This window comes from Pteronotus mesoamericanus, unplaced genomic scaffold (assembly GCF_021234165.1).
Source record: "Pteronotus mesoamericanus isolate MK-2021 breed Mesoamerican mustached bat unplaced genomic scaffold, CSHL_Meso_final scaffold_371, whole genome shotgun sequence".
NCBI classification, from domain to species: Eukaryota; Metazoa; Chordata; class Mammalia; order Chiroptera; family Mormoopidae; genus Pteronotus; species Pteronotus mesoamericanus.
Genome location: NW_026555314.1, coordinates 3,843,977 through 3,865,419, shown reverse-complemented (window position 1 = coordinate 3,865,419; position 21,443 = coordinate 3,843,977). Strand labels below are relative to the sequence as shown.

Sequence of the window (21,443 nt, the reverse complement as noted above, 5' to 3'; positions counted from 1 at the left end):
CTATTATTAGTCCTGGGAAAATACTAGGTAGGCTGTAAGAGGTCAAAGCCAGAGATAAATTTTTTTGAGAGTTACTGATGGATGATGGATGGCTGACAATCTTCAAAAACAAAATTTCTTCATATTTGAGAATTTACTGGCTCAATTTCTAGGAGCCACTTAATCAGTTCAAATTTATTCCTCTTATGGGTATACTGCAGTAGCACAACTTACCAGTACAAGTTAATATAAATTTTATTAGAACAAAGTCTTGGTAAATCTAATATATAAAAGAACCGGGAATCAGATCTATTCCTATTATAGCTTCCTTATTTCTCCCTTCTCTTTTATTCTTCACTACCTAGAAGTTTAGTCACCAATGAGTTCACAGAGTTAGCTATTCATTTTGAAAATAGAATTTATTTCTGTAATAAAGAATTAAAATATAGCTGTGAAAGTAGAGAATAATATAAAAAATATTTAAAATGTGCAACAGTAATTTTAGAGTAAAGGTAGTTAAGCATTAGAGTTTGTGCTCAACTTCTACTTGAAAGATCAACCAATATTTTATATTTATATTTTATTAACTACAGTGGGAAAATTATACCAACTTTCAATTTCAATTAATAATTATAATTCAATAATGGGTTTATATACCTGGTCATCAGGCCCTTTTGAAAATCAGTAGAAATCTTGGGGATGTATTTGCTAAAGTTGATTTCACTTAGTAAGCCACAAGGGTTTTGTTTTTTTTTTTTAACTAATTCATCCACTTAACCCAAAATGGAGGCAATATGTACTTAATGGATAAAACCAACTGTTATAGTGAAAGTGGGACATAAGTGTATCTTTCATTATATTGGTATAAAAGCTGGTAAAATCACTTATCTCCAAAGCTTGGTTTCCACCAGGCAGGTCTCAGATTTAGACACTAAACAGAGATGAAGAAATAGCTAACAAATTCTATCCCTTCCCCAAAGTTTTATTTACAATTAAAATATAGGTATTATTTTTATCCAGAACATACAAAAAAATTGGAAAATGTTTGACCAGGATGAAGACAATTCTTCAGGAACTACTGTTTGCAGTTTGCAGATTAGGATAATCTTCTCTAGGAAGAATAATGTCAACATAGCAGTACTATATTCACCAGGAATTCCAAAGCCAATGGATCTATCATGTGGCAGGAAGCCAAACCTTCTGGCTGCTTACAACATCACTCAGCTTCCCTTTAATCTTCAGGAAGTGTCTCTTGAATTCCAATCCATCACCCTGTATTAGGAATAATATCCAAAAATAATGTCAAAAATCTTGGGAGAAGAAATGGCTAAATAAATAATTCTGATTTGATTTCAAGCCCATGACTGTTCCCACCACACTGGGCTCAGAGAGACAACACAAGGGCATCCTGTCTGTCTCAGGCATTGATATTTCTGGACCAAGTCATTATTTTCCATAGGTATTAGAGGTTTGTAAACTAAAAATAAGCTACGCAACTACACTGAAGCCTTGCCAAAATACTGTGACAACAAATCCAGTGATTTAGTTATAACATACATTTTATTACACTAGGATCTTAATAATGTAATTCTATACCAAACACCTGGACAACAGTATTGCAGCACATCTCCAGCATGGAGTGTGACCTCTTCCTCCTCCTCCCGCCTCCTTTAGAGCTAGGTCCCATCTCTCAGGAATCAGTGAAGATGCTATTTTTGTCTTACATGTCAAGGGCTTTAAAACTACATATAACCTCAGCACCAATAATTTCTAAGAAATAACAAAAAATATGAATAAAATTATATATATGAGTATTATGCATAGAATTATTAACAGATAAAGATTCATTAATTATGTGCATTTTTGACAAATCATAATATTTATAAAAAAGATATATAAATTCAGTAAGAAAAATTTGAAATGCTTAAAAATTATTAAGGGTAATTAAGGGCAATTATTTTAAAGGTAAAAATAATTTAGTATTTTTTTTAATTCATTACTTAGTTACATTTTCTACAAAAACCCACAACTTTTACAAAGAAAATGTCATTTGAATAAACTATATTTTAGAAGGATAATGACAGAAACAAACGTTCATAATATTAAATTTAAAAAAAGCAAGTTACCATATATTTATAAATGTCATGTATATATAAATTTGGTACCATTTTAAAATAATCTCCACATAAGAGTATATCCATAGTACATACTATTGGTAGTAGTAAGACTATTATTACTATTGGCAGTAGTAAGACTACTATAATGAAATATATCAAAAATAAATCTGTGTTTTCTCCAGATGATAAGATTAAATTTGATTCTTATTTTTTTCTTTAAACTTTTTTGTATTTTTTAAAAATTTCCACAATGAACATGCACAAACACCTCTTTAAGCAAAACAAAGTTTTTTTTGTTTTTGTTTTTTAAATGTGCTGCTCTACATACCTTAGAAAGCCGGAAGTCAACCAAAATCTTCTCATCCATTTCTACCAAATTCACTTTGAAAATCAGTTTATTATTTCTTCTATCGGTTGTTGATACGGTAACCTAAAGCAATAATAAGGTTAAGCCAGCCGTGGGAATAGAAAATACTCTAAACAAAAATGACATGCTCAGGTCAGTGATGCTACTGAGCTAACACTGAAAAGCACTTCTACAACAGGAGCAGTGCCAATCGACAGGCTCACTCCTTCCAGGGATCTTCTCCTCCCTGCGGCTGTGTGCGCTCCGCTCCGGCCGACAGCGACCCGGACACAGCTCCATAACCAGGGCGTGAGTCCAGGTGAACTCTCAGCCAACAAAATAAAGTAGCCTCTTACCAAAAAACAACGGAAAGAAGCAGCAAATAAAAAGAATAAAATAGAATGAGAACAAAGCAAGGTTATTAAAACATGAGAAAGAAAAAGAGTCCAGATTTGTGCCTGAAGAGCAACCACAGTACTGATAAATGCTACAACATGGATTAACCTTAAAAACATGATGCTAAGTAAAGGCAGACACAAAGGGCCATATATTATATAATTCCATTCAAATGGAATGTCCAGAATAAGCAGTCCATAGACAAAAGTAAATTAGTGGTTGCCAGGGAATGAAGAAGGGAGGAATAAGAAGTAACTGCTAACTGGTGCAGTTTATTTTGGGGGCAATGACATCTTCTGAAATTAAATGGTGATGGTTGCACAATCTTGGGAATATACTAAAAACCAGTGATTTGTATACTTTAAAATGGTTACAGCGATGATTTTCATGTTAGGTGACTTTTATCTCAATAAATCTACCAAAAAAAAAAAAAGAGTGAATTATCTATATAAGTGAGAGAAAAATCAGTGTGGCTTCAGACTTCCGCACAACAGCATTTTCTCTTAATTTTAATTTTTAAAGCTTTCAAATCTACAGAAAAACTGAAAGAACTGTATAACAAATAACTCTGTGCCCTTCATTAACCTCACTGACCTATGTAAGTATGTGTTTACTTGTCTTTTTTTATGTGCTTGGTTTTTTTGGGTTTTTTTAATCTAAATTATAGACAGCACACGCTTCACTTCAATGTTTCTGCTATGAACCGAGACATTTTCTCAAAAACCACAATTTTAGGATCATACCCAAGAAATTTAACACTGATACAAGAACATTAATATAAAACCCATATTCACATTTCCCCAACTGATCCAATAACATTTGTTATAGCTTTTCTTTAAATCCATGGTCTAGTGAAAGATCATACATTGCATTATCAGGACTCTTTAGTCTCCTTTAATACTACAAAATATTCCCCTACTTGTTTTTGATATTATTAAGATTTCTGAAGAGCCTAAGGACAGCAGAATGTCAACGTTACAAATATGCCATAATAATATACACAAAGATTGGAAGTGGGAGCAGAGGACATGGAGGAAGTGTGGGACTGTTAATGCATTCATCCCTCTTGCATAGTAGGGAGTCAATTGTTTTGTTACAATTTAAGTATAGATAGGTTTTAAGAAAATAATGACTTGAGTCTCAATATTTTTAATAACTTAGAGAACTCTTTTAAGAAATATTATTTCTTAAGGTAAAGAACATTTTACTTAAGTTCCTTTAATTTCAATTGTTTCTTTTTCAAACTAATTACTTCAAATTTTTTAAATGTACTGATGATAATTTTTTACTCACATTTTTAAATTTTTCTTCAGGAAAAGATGTAATAAAAATCAATGAAATATACCTGATTCATACAACTCTTCTTCCACTGATAGCCCAATTTCTCACAAGTCTCTTTCAGGCATTGGTAAGATTTGTCTGCATCCAGTTTGGTAAAAAACCGTGTCATTCTTTTGACCAAGCGCTGCCAGGGGTTCTACATGCCAAATAAGGAAAAGCAGAATAAATCTGATATCATCAAAATTAGTGTGAGAATTCTTTTCTGTGATTTAAGATTCTTATACATAAAATAAATAAAGATCTCCTCTAATTATCTTTTCCTTGTCAAAAAAATTGGTATAAATTAAAAGTGTTAATACTTTAGGATTTACACATTTAAAAAAAAAAGACTTTAAGATTAATTAAAAATACATGGCTCCCATTACTTATTTGAAAAACTAAATTCTCTTACCTGTGAGGATCCTGGGGTGCCCAGTAACTGACTATTCAGAAGCATATGATCCGGACATGTGGGCTGGGAAAAACTGATCCCTTGTACCAGTTTATCAATGCATGAGGGGCTGGTGTCCCATAAGGAAAGACCTGTCCGAGGTTCTGGCTGGGAACTGGAGTATCTCACATTTTCTTCACTGAGGCATTAAGATACGGGGAAAAATATATCTTTATTAAATAAAACGTCAGGCCTGTTTCATAACATATTACACATTCTCACACCAATAAAAGTGACGATCATTACTAAGATGAAAGATACACATGTATTACTTTCCATGGGAATATCACCTTCAACAAGTACTTGATCTTTATTAATTAATCTTACCTAGAAGCATTGTTTGCTAGAGAGAAGTCCAAATTGGAGCGAATGTGCTTAGAGAACCCACTAGGAGACTCTGATACACCACCTGAAGTGACTCGGGGCCTCTTGGCCCCTAAAAAAAAATAAATACATAAAATAAATACAAATGCTTTCAAATCTTCTATGAAGAAACTTCTTAATTAACATAACTGGCAACCTGAAGAAGCAGAACTACATCTGAAGTCACTTAACACAAAATACTTATACAACAAATAATGGCTCCTCCACATGATTTTTATGAGAAATGTGGTCATTATGAACTTCTAGGACTCACTTGTCAAATTGCACAAATCCTGATCAGTAAGTACATTCCGAGTGTGGAGTACTAGGCCGTAATTTTAATGGTACCATTTATGGTAACAGAAAAACGTTCTACGAGGACAGAAAGACCTAGCTAAAAAATAAAAACTTCTTAAAATAAAAAATAAAAAATAATATATGATAATGGCAATGAACATTATGAATCTGCTCTATCCAACATTCCTTGCCCCACTGGAAAAGCTTTAACAAGAATAACTGCTATACGGAAAATGATGTCACTATAAATTCATGGTTACTACCCTCAGCTGGATCCTCAATAGTGACAGTCAATGCTATGTTTCTCTAGTCAGTTTCCTCTCCCTCTCTCCACAATGACTGTTTTGTAAAGTTCTACACTCTTGTCCAATTCCCAAACCACCTTCCAGCACCTCATTTTTTAGTGTATGATACCATCTCTCATTTCCCAAAGCCAGTGAAGTCATTAGAAACTCCCTCAGGCTGCACTGCCAAATCTGCTGATTTACTTGCCTTCCTACCCACCCCCTCCTCCCCTCAAATGTTCCTCTCTCTATTTGAACCTTGTTCTGACTCTGCCACGTATCTTGTTCTGATTCATCTGGCTAACTCCCCTTTAGTTTTCAAATCTTAGATTTAATGGAATATCCTCAGGAAGACAAGTTTCTCTGTCACTTGGCTATAGAACCCTTACTTTCGACTTTATAATTAATAAAACTAAAATTATTTTTTATATTTTTCCTGCCATATAATCCATGCTATCTTGTGCTGTTGACTTGTGATAGTGACTTTACAAGTTCTTTCACTGAAAAAAGAAATACTTGTATTTTAAGGATACTACCTTTCTTGAGTGGTTTGTTGTACCATCTGTCTTTTTTGATGTCTGGAATGGTAATCCTTACTGACGGATTCTCAACTAGGATTTTATGCAGCAGAGCTGAAAACAGAACGTTAAGACAACATTTAGAAAAGTCTAAATGCAGATTAAAAAAGCCTATAGTTTGTGATATGGAACACGTTCTCTCTAGGTCTCTTTATGTCTAAATATTATTTGTGGGGAAGAGAAAGAATAAATTATTAAGACTATTAAATTATTGCTTGAATTTCATGCAATTGTTCTTTGCTACTGTCTTGTGTCTTAGAATATTCTGCCCAGATCTGATTCTAAGTTATTTGCAAAAAGTAGTGTAAGAGCCAGGCAGAAACATTTCTCCCCAGGTGACAACATTAAAACAAAGATACAAAAAAACTCTCATCCATCTTCAACACCAAACTTGTTCCAATGTCAAGCCCTCATTCATGCAGTTTGATTAAAAAAAAAAAATTACTTTCTAGTATACTGTTATCTTAATTGTCTTGATAAAGAATTCAAACATCTCCTACCACAAAAATAATTTTCTAATGGACAAAAGGTTTAAATGAAAAAAATGGAGCCATGAAAACACAAATGAAAACACAGGAAATTTTCTTCTCATGTCAAGGTCCTTTCCAAACACGACTATATAGTCAGGAACCACAAAGGACAAAAAAAAATATTCAAATAATTAAAAATATAAACCTTTTTGCTTGTCAAAATAGCATAAACAGCCCTGGCTGGTGTGGCTCAGTGGATTGAGTGCCAGCATTCGAACCAAAGGGTTGCTGGATCCATTCCCAGTCAGGGCACAGGCCTGGGTTGTAGGCCAGGCTCTCAGTAGTGGGCGTGCAAGAAGCAACCACACACTGATGTTTCTCTCCCTCTCTTTCTCCCTCCCTCCCCCTCTCTCTAAAAATAAATAAATAAAATCTTTAAGAAAATAGCATAAACAAAATAAAAATATATGACAAATTGTGAAAAATATTCGTAATAAATGCAAAGATAGGATGTAGGAGAGAGTAAAGAGGGGATAATTGGAGATGGAAGGAGACTTGATCTGGGGTGGTAAACACAATACAATACACAGATGATGTATTACAGAACTGTACATCTGAAACCTATATAGTTCTATTAACCAATGTCACTCCAATAAATTCAATAAAAAATAAATAAGTGCAAAGATCTAATGACAATGCTTTTAAAAAACCTAATAAATACACAGTGGATATAGAACCTCACTGTTACTAAATTTAAAATAAAAACAAAAAACAGTGAATATATTTTTACAGGTCTGTTACTTAAATATTTTTTAATGTAAATTAATGAGATTGTGATGGAATGATATGAACTTTCTGAAAAGCAATTTGGCAAAGTAAACCAGAATAATTAAAACTTCCTACATTCTTGACCCTGCAATTCCACATTTGGGGTTTTATTTTAATTAAATAATTTAAAAGTATGACCAAAGATTAAGTTATATGGATAATCATATCTCTTTCATGACGATGAAAAATTAGGAAAAAATCTGTATCTTTAAAACAGTGAACTGGATGAGTGTAATAAAGACTCTGAAGGAATTCCGTTTAGCAGAATTCCTTCAGTCTTTAAAAACAATGATGTAGGCCTATAATTATAGTTACGGAAAAAGTTCACAAAGCATTAACACAGAAAAAACAAGTTATAAGATACCATGTATATGTAGTGTGATCTCACTTTTTTTATAAAAACACACATACTTATGAATAGTATACATATATAACAAATATATGTACTTAAATGTTTTTATTTAATTTTACAACAAAGTGTAAAAGCACATATCAAAATATTAAAAGAGGCTATTTCTGAGGGATTATAGAACTGTTTTTTGTTCAAATTTTTATTTATTATTATTTCATTTTTTTTCTAGGCGCTTGGTGTCTGTAACCAAATTTATCCCTGAGGCCGACCAGGGCCTCAGGGCCCATGAGCCACAATGTTCCTGTGGCAGCCTGCAGGGCCGGTGCCTGCCATGGCCGGGGCAGGCACCGAATTTGACTTGGCTGCGGTGTTTATTATTTTTAAATTTATCTACAAAAATCATAGATTATTTACATGATCATTTAAAAGTTAAAAAATGTAATAAAAAAGTAATCAAACAGTATTATGCTTCATTATCCAAGAAATCAGTACTTTCAATCAGGATAACGCAGTTACCTAGAGGAGCAGAATCGATTTTTTTCCAAGGGTTGAGGTATATTTTTTTTTCTTTCCAATCAGAATATTCCTGACAACTGTCACTGGGCTGGTCCCACGGCAATTCTAAAAAAGAAACAAGTCCCAGTCTTCTGAGTGTTCATATTACTATGTAGCAAAGGTTCCAAGGAAAAATAATCAACAAGTCCAGTTCCTCCAAGTTAATTCAATATGGTTTTCAAACTAAGAGTACCAATTCAGATATTTTAGAAGCACTGAAAGACGCATGAACCACTTCCTGCCCTACTCTTTCCAAAAGTATTCACATGAATCTTAAAAGCAAGAGCTACTGTGGTATTTCATTTCATTGCTATACATTCCCCATTTTTTAAAACTGTTGGGATTAAAAGTTCCAACCCAGTTATAAAAAATTTACTATTAAAACACTGTCATACAAATATGGGTGCCCTTGGTATCTTTCACTTACTTTGGTATAACAAATCTGTCTTTCCACAGGTCAGGGGTTTTATCATGATTAAATAGCTCTTACCTCCAGCCAACATTGCGGTAAGTACTATTCCACAGGACCAAACATCAACTGGTTCTGCATGAAATTCTTTTCTCTTTAGAAGTTCTGGGGCAACATAAGGTAAAGTACCACACATCTTGTTCAATAAACGCTCACGATTATTATGCCGAAACACTGTTGCCAAGCCAAAGTCAGAGATTTTGAGGTTATCTAAAACAAGGAAAAAGAGATGGCACTGGATAAAAATATTTTGTAATGAGATATACATAAATGAATTAAATTTTATTGGGAAATCACTGGTGTTACCTAAGGTTTATAGAACTATTCTACCTTAAAACAACCGATTTTTAAAAATAAGTAAGACATCATCCTCTAGCTAAGATTAGTAAAAGGACTCATTACTTCTATTCACTTAAGAGAAATATCATCAGCCCTGGCTGGTGTAGCTCAGTGGACTGAGCGCTGGCATGCAAACCAAAGGGCTACCAGTTCGATTCCCAGTCAGGGCACATGTCTGGGTTGCAGGCCAGGTTCCCCAGTAGGGGATAAGAGGTATCCCACACATTGATGTTTCTTTCCCTCTTTCTCCTTCCCTTTCCTTCTCTTTAAAAATAAATAAATAAAATCTTTAAAAAAGAGAGAGAGAGAGAAATATCATCAATACACAAAACGTATTAAAGAAAGACACTGAAGTCCAAAGGGCCTGCCCTTACGGAAAAGGGCACTCCAGGCTTGGGCCGAGCACAGGGCCAAGCTCTTTACTGGGTTGTGCAGCCAGCAGGATGGAGACATCAATAATGTATTAGGCACAACTTTGCCTAAAAGCAGCAAAAAAAAAACAAAACCCTGTTGTCAGGAAGAAAATACAGGGGTAGGCAAAAGTAGGCTTGCGGTTGTTCATATGGAAAAAGACATGCGGGTTAGGATTATGGCAACTGCTTTATTAATGTTAACACTGTGTTTCACATACTCACAACTGTAGGCCTACTTTTGCCCACCCCTGTAGGTAAAGACACAACAAAACTAAAGATCTACAAACCACTAGAACTTCTTGTTAAAGCAGGTAAGTTTAGAAAAGGAGAAGGAGCTCTGTATAAAAAAACAAACCAGAAAAACAAATTTCCACTCTAACTTCCCATCTTCAACACACACAAACTGCAGCCAGAACATTCAATTTAACTTTTCCTTGGTGAATGTCTACCATAACAGAGTGACACTACGCTAGCCAATGTAGTTACAGAAATTACTGGAGAAAACTAACAACAGACAACTGTTGTGAGGGTTATGAAAATACAGAACATTATAGAACCTTATAGCAAAGGAATCTAGTTAAAGGACTTTGGGAAGATTCCCTATTTTTAACCTTTTTAGAGGGCAATCTGTCAAAAGGTGTCAAAATGTGAAATATTCATATACTCTTTGAACTAGCAATTTCTACTTCTAGGACCACATCCAAAGAAATATGTACTCCCACAACCTCACAAACCTAAGGATATTCATAGCAGTATTATTTTTAAATAAATGTCCACCAATAAAGAAGTGATTAAATCTTATCATAAGTATATACAATGTAACTATGTAATTGTTTTTAAAAAGTTATATCTATATGTACTGACAGGAGTTGGTATAAGTGAAGAAAAAGGCAAGCATCGAAAGAAATATTCATTGTGACATGACCCAATTTTTATATTGGGTCTCTGCACAAATTCACAGAACAGTCATCATTGTTCTATTTGTTTTCAAAAGCTACAAAGAACTGTCTCAAAATAGGGGATTATTTAAATACCAATTACATCTGCACAGTATAATATGTAAGCCATTGATGATGTTCACCTGTGTTTGAGTTGGGAGGTAGCTACTATAATTACCTTTTAATATGATACAATCTTAATAAACCACTGAGACTGAGCTCCAAGTTACTTATAAGTAGTAATCACTTAAAATACTAATGGAGGACCACAGTATTCCTTGGATTTTGTTCTTTCATTATACTTGCAACATAATACTCAGGTTAGAGAACTGCATATAATAAATTCTAAATTAAAGAGTGTATTTACTTCTGAGAAAAAGAAAGGGAAATATACCTGTGAAGGAATACACAGGAGGACTTCAATTATATTGGTAATGTTTTCTCTATTTTAAAGATAATTATTATTGAATAGAAACAAAAGAATATTTAAATAATATGCAAGATATGAAGAACAATACAATGAACATCCACTCACCCAACACCCTGTGTAAGAACCTCCTATCTCCTCTGAAATCCCCTTAAATATTTTGCAAAATATATTCTCTTCCTTACTGTCTCAGAAATAACCACTATTTTGAGTTTTATTATGCCCATTCTTGTGATCTTTTCCATGTCTCCATTCCTAAACAATGTATTTGATTTTACATATTTTTGAACTTCATATAAATAGAATCATCATATTTGTATGAATTCTTATGCACCTTTTTTCCCCCAGGGGAGAGCGCGAACGCAGTCGCTCACTACCACAAATTCTGCAGTCGAGTTTCCCACATTTGGGGAAACGGCAGGGGCCAGCACACCCGGAGTGCAATGGGTGAGCCTCGCCCTGGGAAAACCACCTTTGTAATCATGGTATCTCCCCCGCCAGGTGAGTACCGCAACTTTTTTTTTTCCTGTATATCACATTATATTTCATCCATGTAATTAATTGTAGCTGTAAATCATCCATTTCATAATTTATGTGTTCTATTGTTGATAGATATTTGGATTGCTTCCAGTTTTTGCTATTTAAACACAATGCTGTGAAATGTTGCATTTTTTAAGCCAGGTGGGCACATAGATGTTTATATGTATCTCTTTTATACTCACAACCCAAGTAGATACTCTCTTACTCTTACTCTCCCTATTCTATAAATGAAGAAAGTGAGGCAGAGAGAGAAGTTAGGCAACTTACCCTGGGCTGTACACCCTATGAGGCAGCCTAGATTAAACCTCGGTTCAAACGACTCTAAAACTCAAGCTTCTAACACCGTGCTGTTCTGCCTCTCATGTTTAGAGGCATGGAAGCCCTATATTCCAGAGGATTTTATGTAGTTTGAAACTGGCATTTAATCAAAAAAGAATTTAATTTGTAGATGAGGAAGGAGAAGAATTGATTATAATACCATCAAGGCTTTAGGAGTCAGTAAGTAATAGAAAGAAAACTAAAAATAGAAGCAAAGAGAATTCTCCCAGCTTGTGCTTTCATTTCTCAGATTCATCAACAGGACATTCTACAGTTCCTTTTTTCCCATACACCAAATTTTCCTAATATCTAAAATTTTGCTATGTGCCTTATGAAACAACCTGCAGAAGGCTAACCAACCAAAGGAGGCTCTTAGACAGTTAGGTTAGTAAATGAGCTAATAAAAGGATAGCTAAAAGATATTCACCAAAGTATTAACAAAGATATTCACCAAAATAGTAACTGGTGGGTTTCTGATGATTTTTTTACATTTTTCTTTATACTTTTGATCTCATTTTGTCATCACATTTTATTTAAAGATTTTATTTATTTATTTTTAGAGAGAGGGAAAAGGAGAGGGTAAGAAACATCAATGTGTGGTTGTCTCTCATGAGCCCCCTACTGGGGACCTGGCCCACAACCCAGGCACGAGCCTTGACCAGCGACACTGGTTTACAGGTCTGCGCTCACCAGCCTCACCAGCCACACCAGCCACACCAACCAGCACACATTTTTATAAAGAGAAAAACCCCCAATATTTTTAGTTGGGGAACAAAGTTTTCATATTCCAGGTATTTTTACATATTCACGTCTCCATTACTTATATAATCTGGCTTTTCTTAATGTATCCCCTCGTATGAAGGTCAATTAGAGTTAAGGAAGACATTAGACAGAGGCAGCTAAGACAGTCCGCTGTCATTTGTGGGGAACAATACTTCCAGAAACAGTAAACCTCAAGGTTGAGCAAGATCTTAAAAGTACTTTGGACCAACTATCCAAGCAACATTTAAATTCCCTTCACAATGTCCCTTAATAATCAATAATCCAGAGTTTAACTCACATGTTACAAATTCACTATTTTCCAAAGCAACCTATGGATTTTTTGGACAGACTCATTGAAATGGGTCATCCTTGTACTACTGCAAATTGCTTCCGTATAGTTTTCACCCAAGTGTTCTGAAGAACTGTACAGAACAATTAGCAGGTTTCCCCTGCTAACTGTAATTCAATAATTCCTTATTTTACATAATTTCAGCCCTTTCATTGTTCTGGTACTTCAGTGGCCCGCATGCCTTCTACAGTGTTTTCCCAGGATACCCACTATTTCTGGTGTGGCCTCACCTTAGTTTTCTAATGACCAAATTACACTGGTAACTATTATGAACTTTGCTGCCCAGTAATGGTCTTTTGTAATCTGCTCTGCTGCCAAAGATATGCCATTCAACTTTATCTGGTACTTTTTTCAAACCAAATATTGGACTGTAGATTTTTTCCTAATGGTAAACAACTGATTAAATCTGACCCACCTCTCTGGTCTGCTAAATTCATTCATTCAAGAAATATTTTTGAAAGCCTACTATTTGCCAGGCACTATCCTAATGCATTAAATAGAGCATTAAACAAAATAGACAAAAATCACTATCTCATAGAGCTAACATTTCTGTCATCTTTTTTGATTCCGATTCTATGAGCTAACACTTTCACTATCTACCCCTCTCAGTTTCATCCATAAAATATAACTAAACTCCTTGTACCTTTATCCAAGTCACAGATTAAAAAGTATAAGCAGGACAAAGATAAAGCCCAAGCTATTCCAATAAAAACTTTCACTTATTAATTCATTAAAGAGTTGTTTTAGACTATTTACATAGCTGTTCATCTAGTGAGCTGCCCTTGCATCTAGCTCAGATTTCTCTGTCTCATCCCAAACCATGTCATGAAGGACTTGTGAAGTCTCAATATCCCACATGTTGCCCAGACCAAGACTCTTCAGATTGTTTGCCCTGAAATTTCACTAATGCAAAAGCCCTGAAACACCCTTATATGGCTGTGTTAAAATAATTTAGGTAGCAGTGACAAAATGTTTCACTTACCCCTTTCATCCAATAGGAGATTTTCTGGCTTAATATCCCTGTGAGTAATTCCAATACCATGCAGATAAACCTAAGCAGAAAGCAAAGGGAAGCATACCAGAATTTCGTAACTTACTTCACTCATACTAACTTTAAGGAAAAGGAAAAGAGACAACTGTACCTACCACCCCTGCCATGAGTTGGTGGAAGAACCTCTGGGCATCTTGTTCAGGCATGCCTATATCTGGCTCTGTAAGAATAATTATGGAAAAAAAAGAAGAATTAATTAGGAAAGTTAGTTTACCAGGTAAATATAATAAGCAAACAACCACATCGTTTTTTTAATTCTAAGATTAAACACTTGTGATTGTACTTTAGCAAACAACCTTATACCAACAAAAGCCTCTGGAGTTCAGTAAGGCATTTAATACAACTCACATTTCTTACTTAATAACTCACATTTCCCCGTCTGTTACGTGGTAAAGATAATATTACAGGAAAATTACAGAAATAACTATTATCCAAACCAAGAATACAAACCATACCTTGAGAGCCCCTGCTCATCTTGTATTAACCATGATTTATTTGATCTTTTGAATTCTCCCCTAATTTCATCAAAATGTTTTGCCAGTATTTTTCCACTCTTGAAATGTAATTGCCAAAGTGGAAGCTGGGGCAAATATAAGCTAATTTCACCAAATATTAAACAATAAATTTAAACTTCACATAACTTCTCACACTACTAAGTCATGAATGCCTGTGAAGTTTCTTGAGGAAATAAAGTTTAATTAAGAAATCTCCTACTGTCAATTATTTTATTATATCTTGACCTCTTTTATTAACTCATGATTTTTTTTACACTCAACTCTCTCCTGAGATTAAATACTAGAGATTCTAATAATCAATTTTAACTGTTAATAAAATGGACTTAAATAATAAATTTAGATCCAAGGGATAAATTTTATGTACTTCTCAGTGTTCTGTAATATCAAGCCTTTGAGTCTACATAGAACATTTAAGTAGCAGAAACAGAATTTACTTAGTATGTATAACAGCAATTGAAGAAAACTGTAAATTATTTCACTTAAACAAAAACATGAAGAAACATAACAATGTATTATTTTGGATCTGTAAATATATGCAACGTTTTCAAGTAACTAAAGTATCTACAAAAAAATTGTAGACAAAAAATGCATTGCATTTATAATACTTCACCATGAGATTAGTTTATCATTCTTAAAATCTTCAAAACATTACCAACCAAAATCACTTAACACAACTTGCAAAGAACGTCTTCTTGAATGACTTCATGTTTTCATATCTTAAGTTGCAAAAACAATTTATTTCAATTTCTCTGTTGCATAAGCAATTCTGAATGGACAATGACCAAACAGCACCCCCAAGTTTAAAAAACAAATTTAGAAACTTCTTTAGCAGAATAATTATCTTAAATCTTTTCCATACCTATTCGATCAAAAAGTTCTCCCCCGCTACAATACTCCAGAAATAGGTATTGGATAGTGCCTTCTCTCCTGTGACCATAGAATTTCACTACATTCTCATGATTTAACATTTTATTGATACAGATCTCTTTCTTAATATTTTCTGAACAGTCTACGGCACGCTTCATGTCTACAATCTTCACTGCCACTGCTTCTTCCGTTCTTCTATTCACAGCAAGTTGAACCCTACAAAGAAAAAGGAAAAGTTGTAACACTCCAGACACTTGAATTCTATTTATTTTTAAAACCTGAAAAGATTAAACATGACCCATCTAATACTATTTTACCTTTATTAAGTTTCTCCACCAAGGAGAAACCATGGGAATGGTTCCTGCCATGTTCTCCACAAGGAGATACCACTCGTTTTTGAAACGTGAGGGATAATACATAATGCACCAAAGAAGTCATTATGCTGTATAACCAAGTCATTTAACAAACGATGGAGAAAATAAACTAAAATGGGACAACAGCCATTCTAGGCTCCGTCACCTATACACATCCTCTATAATTTAATTTGAATACCACTACCTAACGTTTATTAATCCTGTGGTCACTAACCCTAATCACCCATGCGGTCGGCACCATTATTGCCATCTTACAGCTAAAAAAACAGACGCACACAGGGACATTAAGATGCGTGCCTAAGAACAAAACAACGACCCGCATGTGACAGACTGACGCTGTGGCACCAGACAGTCTGACTCCAGTGTCTGATCACGTGTTCATGGAACCACTACTCCGAAACCCCGAGGGGAATGTGGCAGAAGAAACTGCCTTCGGCGGTCCCTTCCAGCTCTTTACAAAGAAAATGTAAAAGAAAAAAAAAAAAGTCCTTAGGAAAGATTGCACAGCTTCAGTTCCCACAGGTCTTAGATTTCAAATGCAGAGGTCTGTTTTCCGAGGCCCCAGTGTATGAATATGAACAATTTCAGAAGAAGGACTTTGTGCTCAAACCAGACAAGACACGGGCGGGTGCGGGGACACAGGGGTAGGGGGGGAGGTGGAGCGGGGCAGGACCCAGACTCACTCTCCGTAGGCGCCTTCGCCCAGCGTCTGCACTAGGTCCCAGTCTTCCACGAAGGGCACAGCCATGACGCCACGGGGCACCCGGGCTGTAAGGGGCAGGACGCAGAAAAGACGCAGGATGAGTTCGAGCTTCCATCACCTGGGAAGCCGCGGAGCTCCGCGCCTTGCCAGGAGCCCTCAATATAAATAACAGCTCTTGTTTCCCCCGGCACCTCGCCACCCGTATTTCGTCCCAGGGTAAACCGCAAGGCGAGTATCCTAAACTGTGGCACTTTGTCCGGTGCGCGTCCATTCGTGCACACACCGCACGCTCAGAGCCGCTTTTCTAGTCCCCGGAGGGGAAGGCGCAGTGGTGATGAGGGCTGGGGGCCGACGCCTCCTGGGGGATGCGGAGGAGGGCGAGAAGCGAGGCTTTGAGGTCCGAGGGTGAGGGGACGGTAGCTACAACCGCCGCAGCTCCTCCTCTTCACCCCTGCAGCGTCCCCTAGGCCGGGGGGATCCGGGGCGGGGCCAGCCTACCCGGAGAGGCGGAAAGAGGGGACGGGTGGCACACGGACTAGCCCGGGGGTGGCGTTTGCAGTCCCTCTACCACCCAGACCGCAGGAACCCTCTTCTCCGCCCTCTGGATCCGCCCCTCCATGGGAGCCTCTCCAAGACCTGTGCCTGTCGCCATGCCCCCCGCATCCAATGCGGACCCCGAACTCCTCTGCAGACGCCCTTGCCACCCTCCCGCACCTTCCTCACCGGGCGGTCCTCCGCCTGCCACGACAGCAATCCAAATGCAGCGCTTTTCCCGCCAAAACTGGCGGCGTCACACTGCCGCAAACGCAGCGCCCTTGCCGTAAAGCAGGGAGGCGCGCTTTCCAGTTCTTCAGGTTTGGAAGGGTGACCGCCGCAGGCGGTGGGTCCGCCTTGCTCGCACAGGCTTCTGCAGCTGGGCCCGGGCTCCTGTGGCGCCGGGAGGAGGTCCTGGCTGCCAAAAGCATCCCAACGCACCCATGCGAAAGCTCTCTGAGCCCAAAGGCGTTCTCGTCCCCGGCGGCGCCGGAGACCTGAGAGGAGTGCGCGTGGGGCTGCGTTTCCGCCCGGGCGCACCGCCTCTCCGGTACTGGCGCCTCCGCGCAGTTGTCCGGCGACCGGACAGGACTGTGTGGCCCATGGTCACTGTCATCTTCCAGTGCGGCACAGACCAAGCGCCAGCCGAGAAGCAGAGAACTGAGAAGCAGAGCTGGAAGGGGCGAAGGAAAGTGCGGGGAGCCCCAGAGCCCGGTCCCCCGGTAACTGGCTGGGAAGGCAGCGGATGCGGTCTCCCTTAGTTTGAGGTCGTGCAGAGATGACCGGTTTTGCCCCGTGTTTTTTGAACTGGCTCCGGAACAACATCTGAGCCCCACCGTTTTTGAAGAATCTGCATAGTTTAGTCCTGCTTCTCATTCTTATTGCGGAAGAAACAGGCGGGTGGAACGAAAACATTGTTTCGCCTCATTTTACAATGCCAACTATGAAAGTGGAGTAACCAGTTTAAATGAGAAAGTAAATTCTGGGGAAAGGGGCCTGCATTGAGGATAAAATAGGAAAAACTGAAATAGGTATTCTGTCTTGACAGTTAATGACTGGGAACTTGTCATGAAAGCGGAGCCATATGCACTGAGCATAACTAGCCGAGTTGTGTTACTGGTTATAGAGTAAAATAAGTGTAAGTTATGTTGCACAACTAACCATCACCCCAGTACACTTTATTTTTTGAAAATACACCCATCTGTTTTAAAACAAGCCTAGAACACTTCAAAATGCCTATTGGAGAAGTTTTGAATCATGACATCCCAGGTTAGGCTTCTAATAAACGTGTTTTCAGGTCATTTACATGTTCTCCGATTTGTGCGCACTGTGTTGCAAACAAAGGGTATGAAGAAACAAAAAGGAGGACCCGCTTAGTTTCTATGTTTCTGGATGGAATTAAAGTAATCTTAGCCTGGAAAAAGGCATACAAATTTCAGGGAGAATACACAGTTAAAGATAGCACGTAGGAAAATGATGGCACACAACAGCCTCTGTTCCCTTCTCGAACCTTACTAAAATAGAAAGTCTTTAAAAGGCACAAGAATAGAAAATGAAAAACAAGATGTTGCCAAGTGGAAAGTCTTTAGATAAAATAAAGACGAACGTTAAAGCCAGCAATGGGAAAGCAGAACGGCAACTCGATTTACATCAGAGCTTCCAAAAGGCTCAAGTTGAGTTAGTGACACCAAGTAACTGAAATATGGGTGAAGGTGGGGCTGAGAAAAGGGTAGGTTGAAAGACTAGGTAAGAAGCAGACACACTTAGTTCCTTTCCGTCTGTGTACCCAAAGAACTGCCCCACCCCCACCCCAAGCTGGTACAAAACTTGAGAAGGTAAATACATGGTACCCGAGCTGGAGAGCATCAGGCTCAATTAAAGGCTTGGGTGCCAAAGAGATTAAGTTTATGCACTGAAGGCTGAACCTCTAAAGCCTTCTTTTTGCACTTTACTCTTAGAAATCTGGCAGCCTGGCTTCTATCCTCAGAGGGTAAACAATAAACAAGCCTTCTCAAGGGAGTGTTACCTATATAAAAGAAACCTACAAATACCAGTATCAGGAATTTCCCAATGTAAAAACTAAGCCAGATCACAGGCCTGAGGCCCACATTCAATGAGCCAGACCCCTCTCCCCAAACAGACCTTGCAATTAGCTTTTTAGGATCCCACTCTTAAAAAGAGAAGACAACCAAGAACTTGAGAAGGCCTTTAATATGAAAGAAGTCAAAACAAAGGAATATTAAAACAAAAAACCCTCTTGGGATATTAAAAAATGTGATAGCAGAAAACAGGGAAACTATATAGACAAGTTACAAAGATCTTTTTTAAGAAAATCTTCCAGAAGGAAGCGTAAAGATAGAAAACAATTAGAATATTAGAAGATTAATCAATCCCGGAAGTTTGACATCCAAATAGCTTATTTTTTCAGAAAGAAAAGCATAATTGGGAGAAATCCACAGATAACTCAAGGAAATTTCCCAGAACTGAAAAACCTGACTTTCCATACACACTTCAAAGTTTAGGGTACCCAACAATGGATGATCAACTCCAAGATACATCATTGGGAAAATTTCAAAATATTACATACAAAAAGGTCTGGGATGGGAGTGAGAGGGAATGGACACATATACAAAAAAAAATCAGAATAGCATTGCATTTCTCAACACTTAGAAGAGAGAAAATGAGCCAATGCCTTCAAAATAATTCTAAGGAAATTATTCACAACCTAGAACTCTACCAAGCCAACCTTTTGAGTGTGGCATGAGACATGCAGTCTCAAGAATTTTATCTCCCACACACTTTCTCAGGAAGGTAGTCAGAACTGACAAATCAAGAAAGAAGTCAGGGGATTAACATACATAAAATGATAGTGAAAGGAGACACCAACCAAAGAGGTGTGTGGCAAACCTGGAGTAAGCCAAACAAACAGCAAACAGAAGACATCTCTTAAGACATACCTTATGAATCTAAATATATTGAAAGGAGGTTGGCACAAATGAATGAGAGTCTGGGGAGAAATTAGCGACAAGTACAAAAAAAAAGAAAAGAAAAAAGTTACGCAGGGGGAAAAAGCAGTAACAGTATACCACGTGGCCTAGTTGTGAAAAGCTATAAGGTAAAAACTACTGAGCTAACCTAAATCATAACTATAATAGAACCTTAAAATGGTCCATGGGAATAGCAGGATGGTGAAAAAGAGGGCTAAATCTTCAATTTGCACACCAGAAAGTCAAAGGGTGATACCTAAAATTGAAAAAACCAACACAGAGCAAAAAAAGGCAAGTTACTTAATGAGGTGGAGGTAAATGATGTGAGAATTAGCAGAGTTGAAAAAGGTTGCCTCCAGGGATCGGAAAATACTGTCTTGCTTTTTAGAATTGAGGATTTTTTACACTGCATACTGTAACAATGAAAAGTAAATTTTCAAAATGATAGCTTCATACAGCCTAGAAAGTAACAAAATTAAAATTATCAAAGCAACAGCTATAGGGATAAGTTCAAAGGTTATCCCATATATCCTACAGAGGAAGATGATTAATGATTTCTAAATGGTATTATTCATGTTGGTAAGAAGAAATTGAGTGAAAAAAAACCTTAAGAATAACCTCTTCCACTAGGGAGGAATTCTGCATATAAATCAAGTAATGTATTTACATGTAGTAAATCAAACATTACGTCAAATCCAAATCTCAAACACAGCTGAAGCACTCGGTATATAAATTGGTTTGGAAGGTTAAGTTTCCTGGGTTTAGAAGTATACCTGAGTATACCCTCTAGGAGCACCACTTTGCTTTATCTGAAAGCCATGTAATTGCTCTTTTCTTCAACAGGTAACACTAGACAGTTACCCTGTATTTTTTTAAAATGAATTGAGGTTTATATACATCACTAATATGTCTTATGTTATAAAATACAATGTCCTGCTGTACTGAACATAAAGCTGTTTATCCAAATATTACATATCTGAGACTGCTGTGCTTTGAGTTAAATTTTTTACATTTCCCTTCCCCTTTACCGCAGTCAGGCTAGCACTGTTCTCTAGATACTACTACTAACAATTCTTCTAACTTGTAGCTTATTTGGCAAGAACATCAAAACCGTATCACTGAGATTGTTAGTGCTATATAATAACAAATAGGCAGAGACTAAGGGATAAAGAAGCTCACCTTTAAATAAATGCGAGAGTTCTAGTGCATAAACTAAAGGAAATGAGCAGAGACATTAGCTGTATTGTGGATAAGTGAGAATACTAAAGAGCTGGATTTCAAATTGATATGTATGGTTATATTTTAGCTGATTCAAAAATACCTACTGACCAAGTTTTATATATAACATTGGAGGAGTTTCTTCCTCCATTGAGAATAAGAATAATTTCACTGTATGCCTTGAGTCTTCGAAACTGGTGATTTATTCTTATTTGATTTATTCCTGCTAAACAAATAAACAAACATCTCACTAGTCCCAAAGAAAATTATTGAGATCAGATCAGCTAGCCACCCTCTTCCCTT

General features: G+C 37.0%; 1 protein-coding gene and 2 non-coding genes across 4 annotated transcripts; all 3 read right to left on the bottom strand.

Moving 5' to 3' along the window:
• Positions 1–1,132: 1,132 nt before the first annotated feature.
• On the bottom strand, positions 1,133–16,449 carry CHEK1 (checkpoint kinase 1). Of its 2 annotated transcripts, XM_054592887.1 has the most exons (12): positions 16,382–16,449; positions 15,317–15,540; positions 14,038–14,102; positions 13,874–13,943; positions 8,827–9,015; positions 8,298–8,402; positions 6,090–6,185; positions 4,937–5,045; positions 4,571–4,748; positions 4,184–4,315; positions 2,425–2,526; positions 1,133–1,251 (listed from the first exon to the last, which is right to left on the bottom strand). In XM_054592887.1, the coding sequence occupies exons 1-12, from the start codon at positions 16,444–16,446 to the stop codon at positions 1,156–1,158; spliced, it is 1,431 nt and encodes a 476-aa protein (XP_054448862.1). In that variant the 5' UTR covers positions 16,447–16,449; the 3' UTR covers positions 1,133–1,155. The 2 variants fall into 2 exon arrangements, with proteins under 2 accessions (XP_054448862.1, XP_054448863.1); XM_054592888.1 differs by lacking the exon at positions 2,425–2,526.
• LOC129086393 (small nucleolar RNA SNORA5) lies at positions 8,016–8,148 on the bottom strand. Its single transcript, XR_008530803.1, has one exon. It is a non-coding gene; the product is annotated as a small nucleolar RNA SNORA5 (small nucleolar RNA).
• LOC129086400 (U1 spliceosomal RNA) lies at positions 11,268–11,431 on the bottom strand. The gene has a single exon (XR_008530809.1). It is a non-coding gene; the product is annotated as a U1 spliceosomal RNA (small nuclear RNA).
• Positions 16,450–21,443: the final 4,994 nt, after the last annotated feature.

Bases quoted from the DNA above. Each gene is read 5' to 3' on its own strand.
- CHEK1 (XM_054592887.1), bottom strand. From the start codon at position 16,446: ATGGCTGTGCCCTTCGTGGAAGACTGGGACCTAGTGCAGACGCTGGGC. The intron at 15,541-16,381 runs GTGAGTCTGGGT...TTTTCTTTGTAG, and splicing joins GGCGAAGGCGCCTACGGAGA to GGTTCAACTTGCTGTGAATA. The intron at 13,944-14,037 runs GTAGGTACAGTT...CTTTCTGCTTAG, and splicing joins ACCAACTCATGGCAGGGGTG to GTTTATCTGCATGGTATTGG.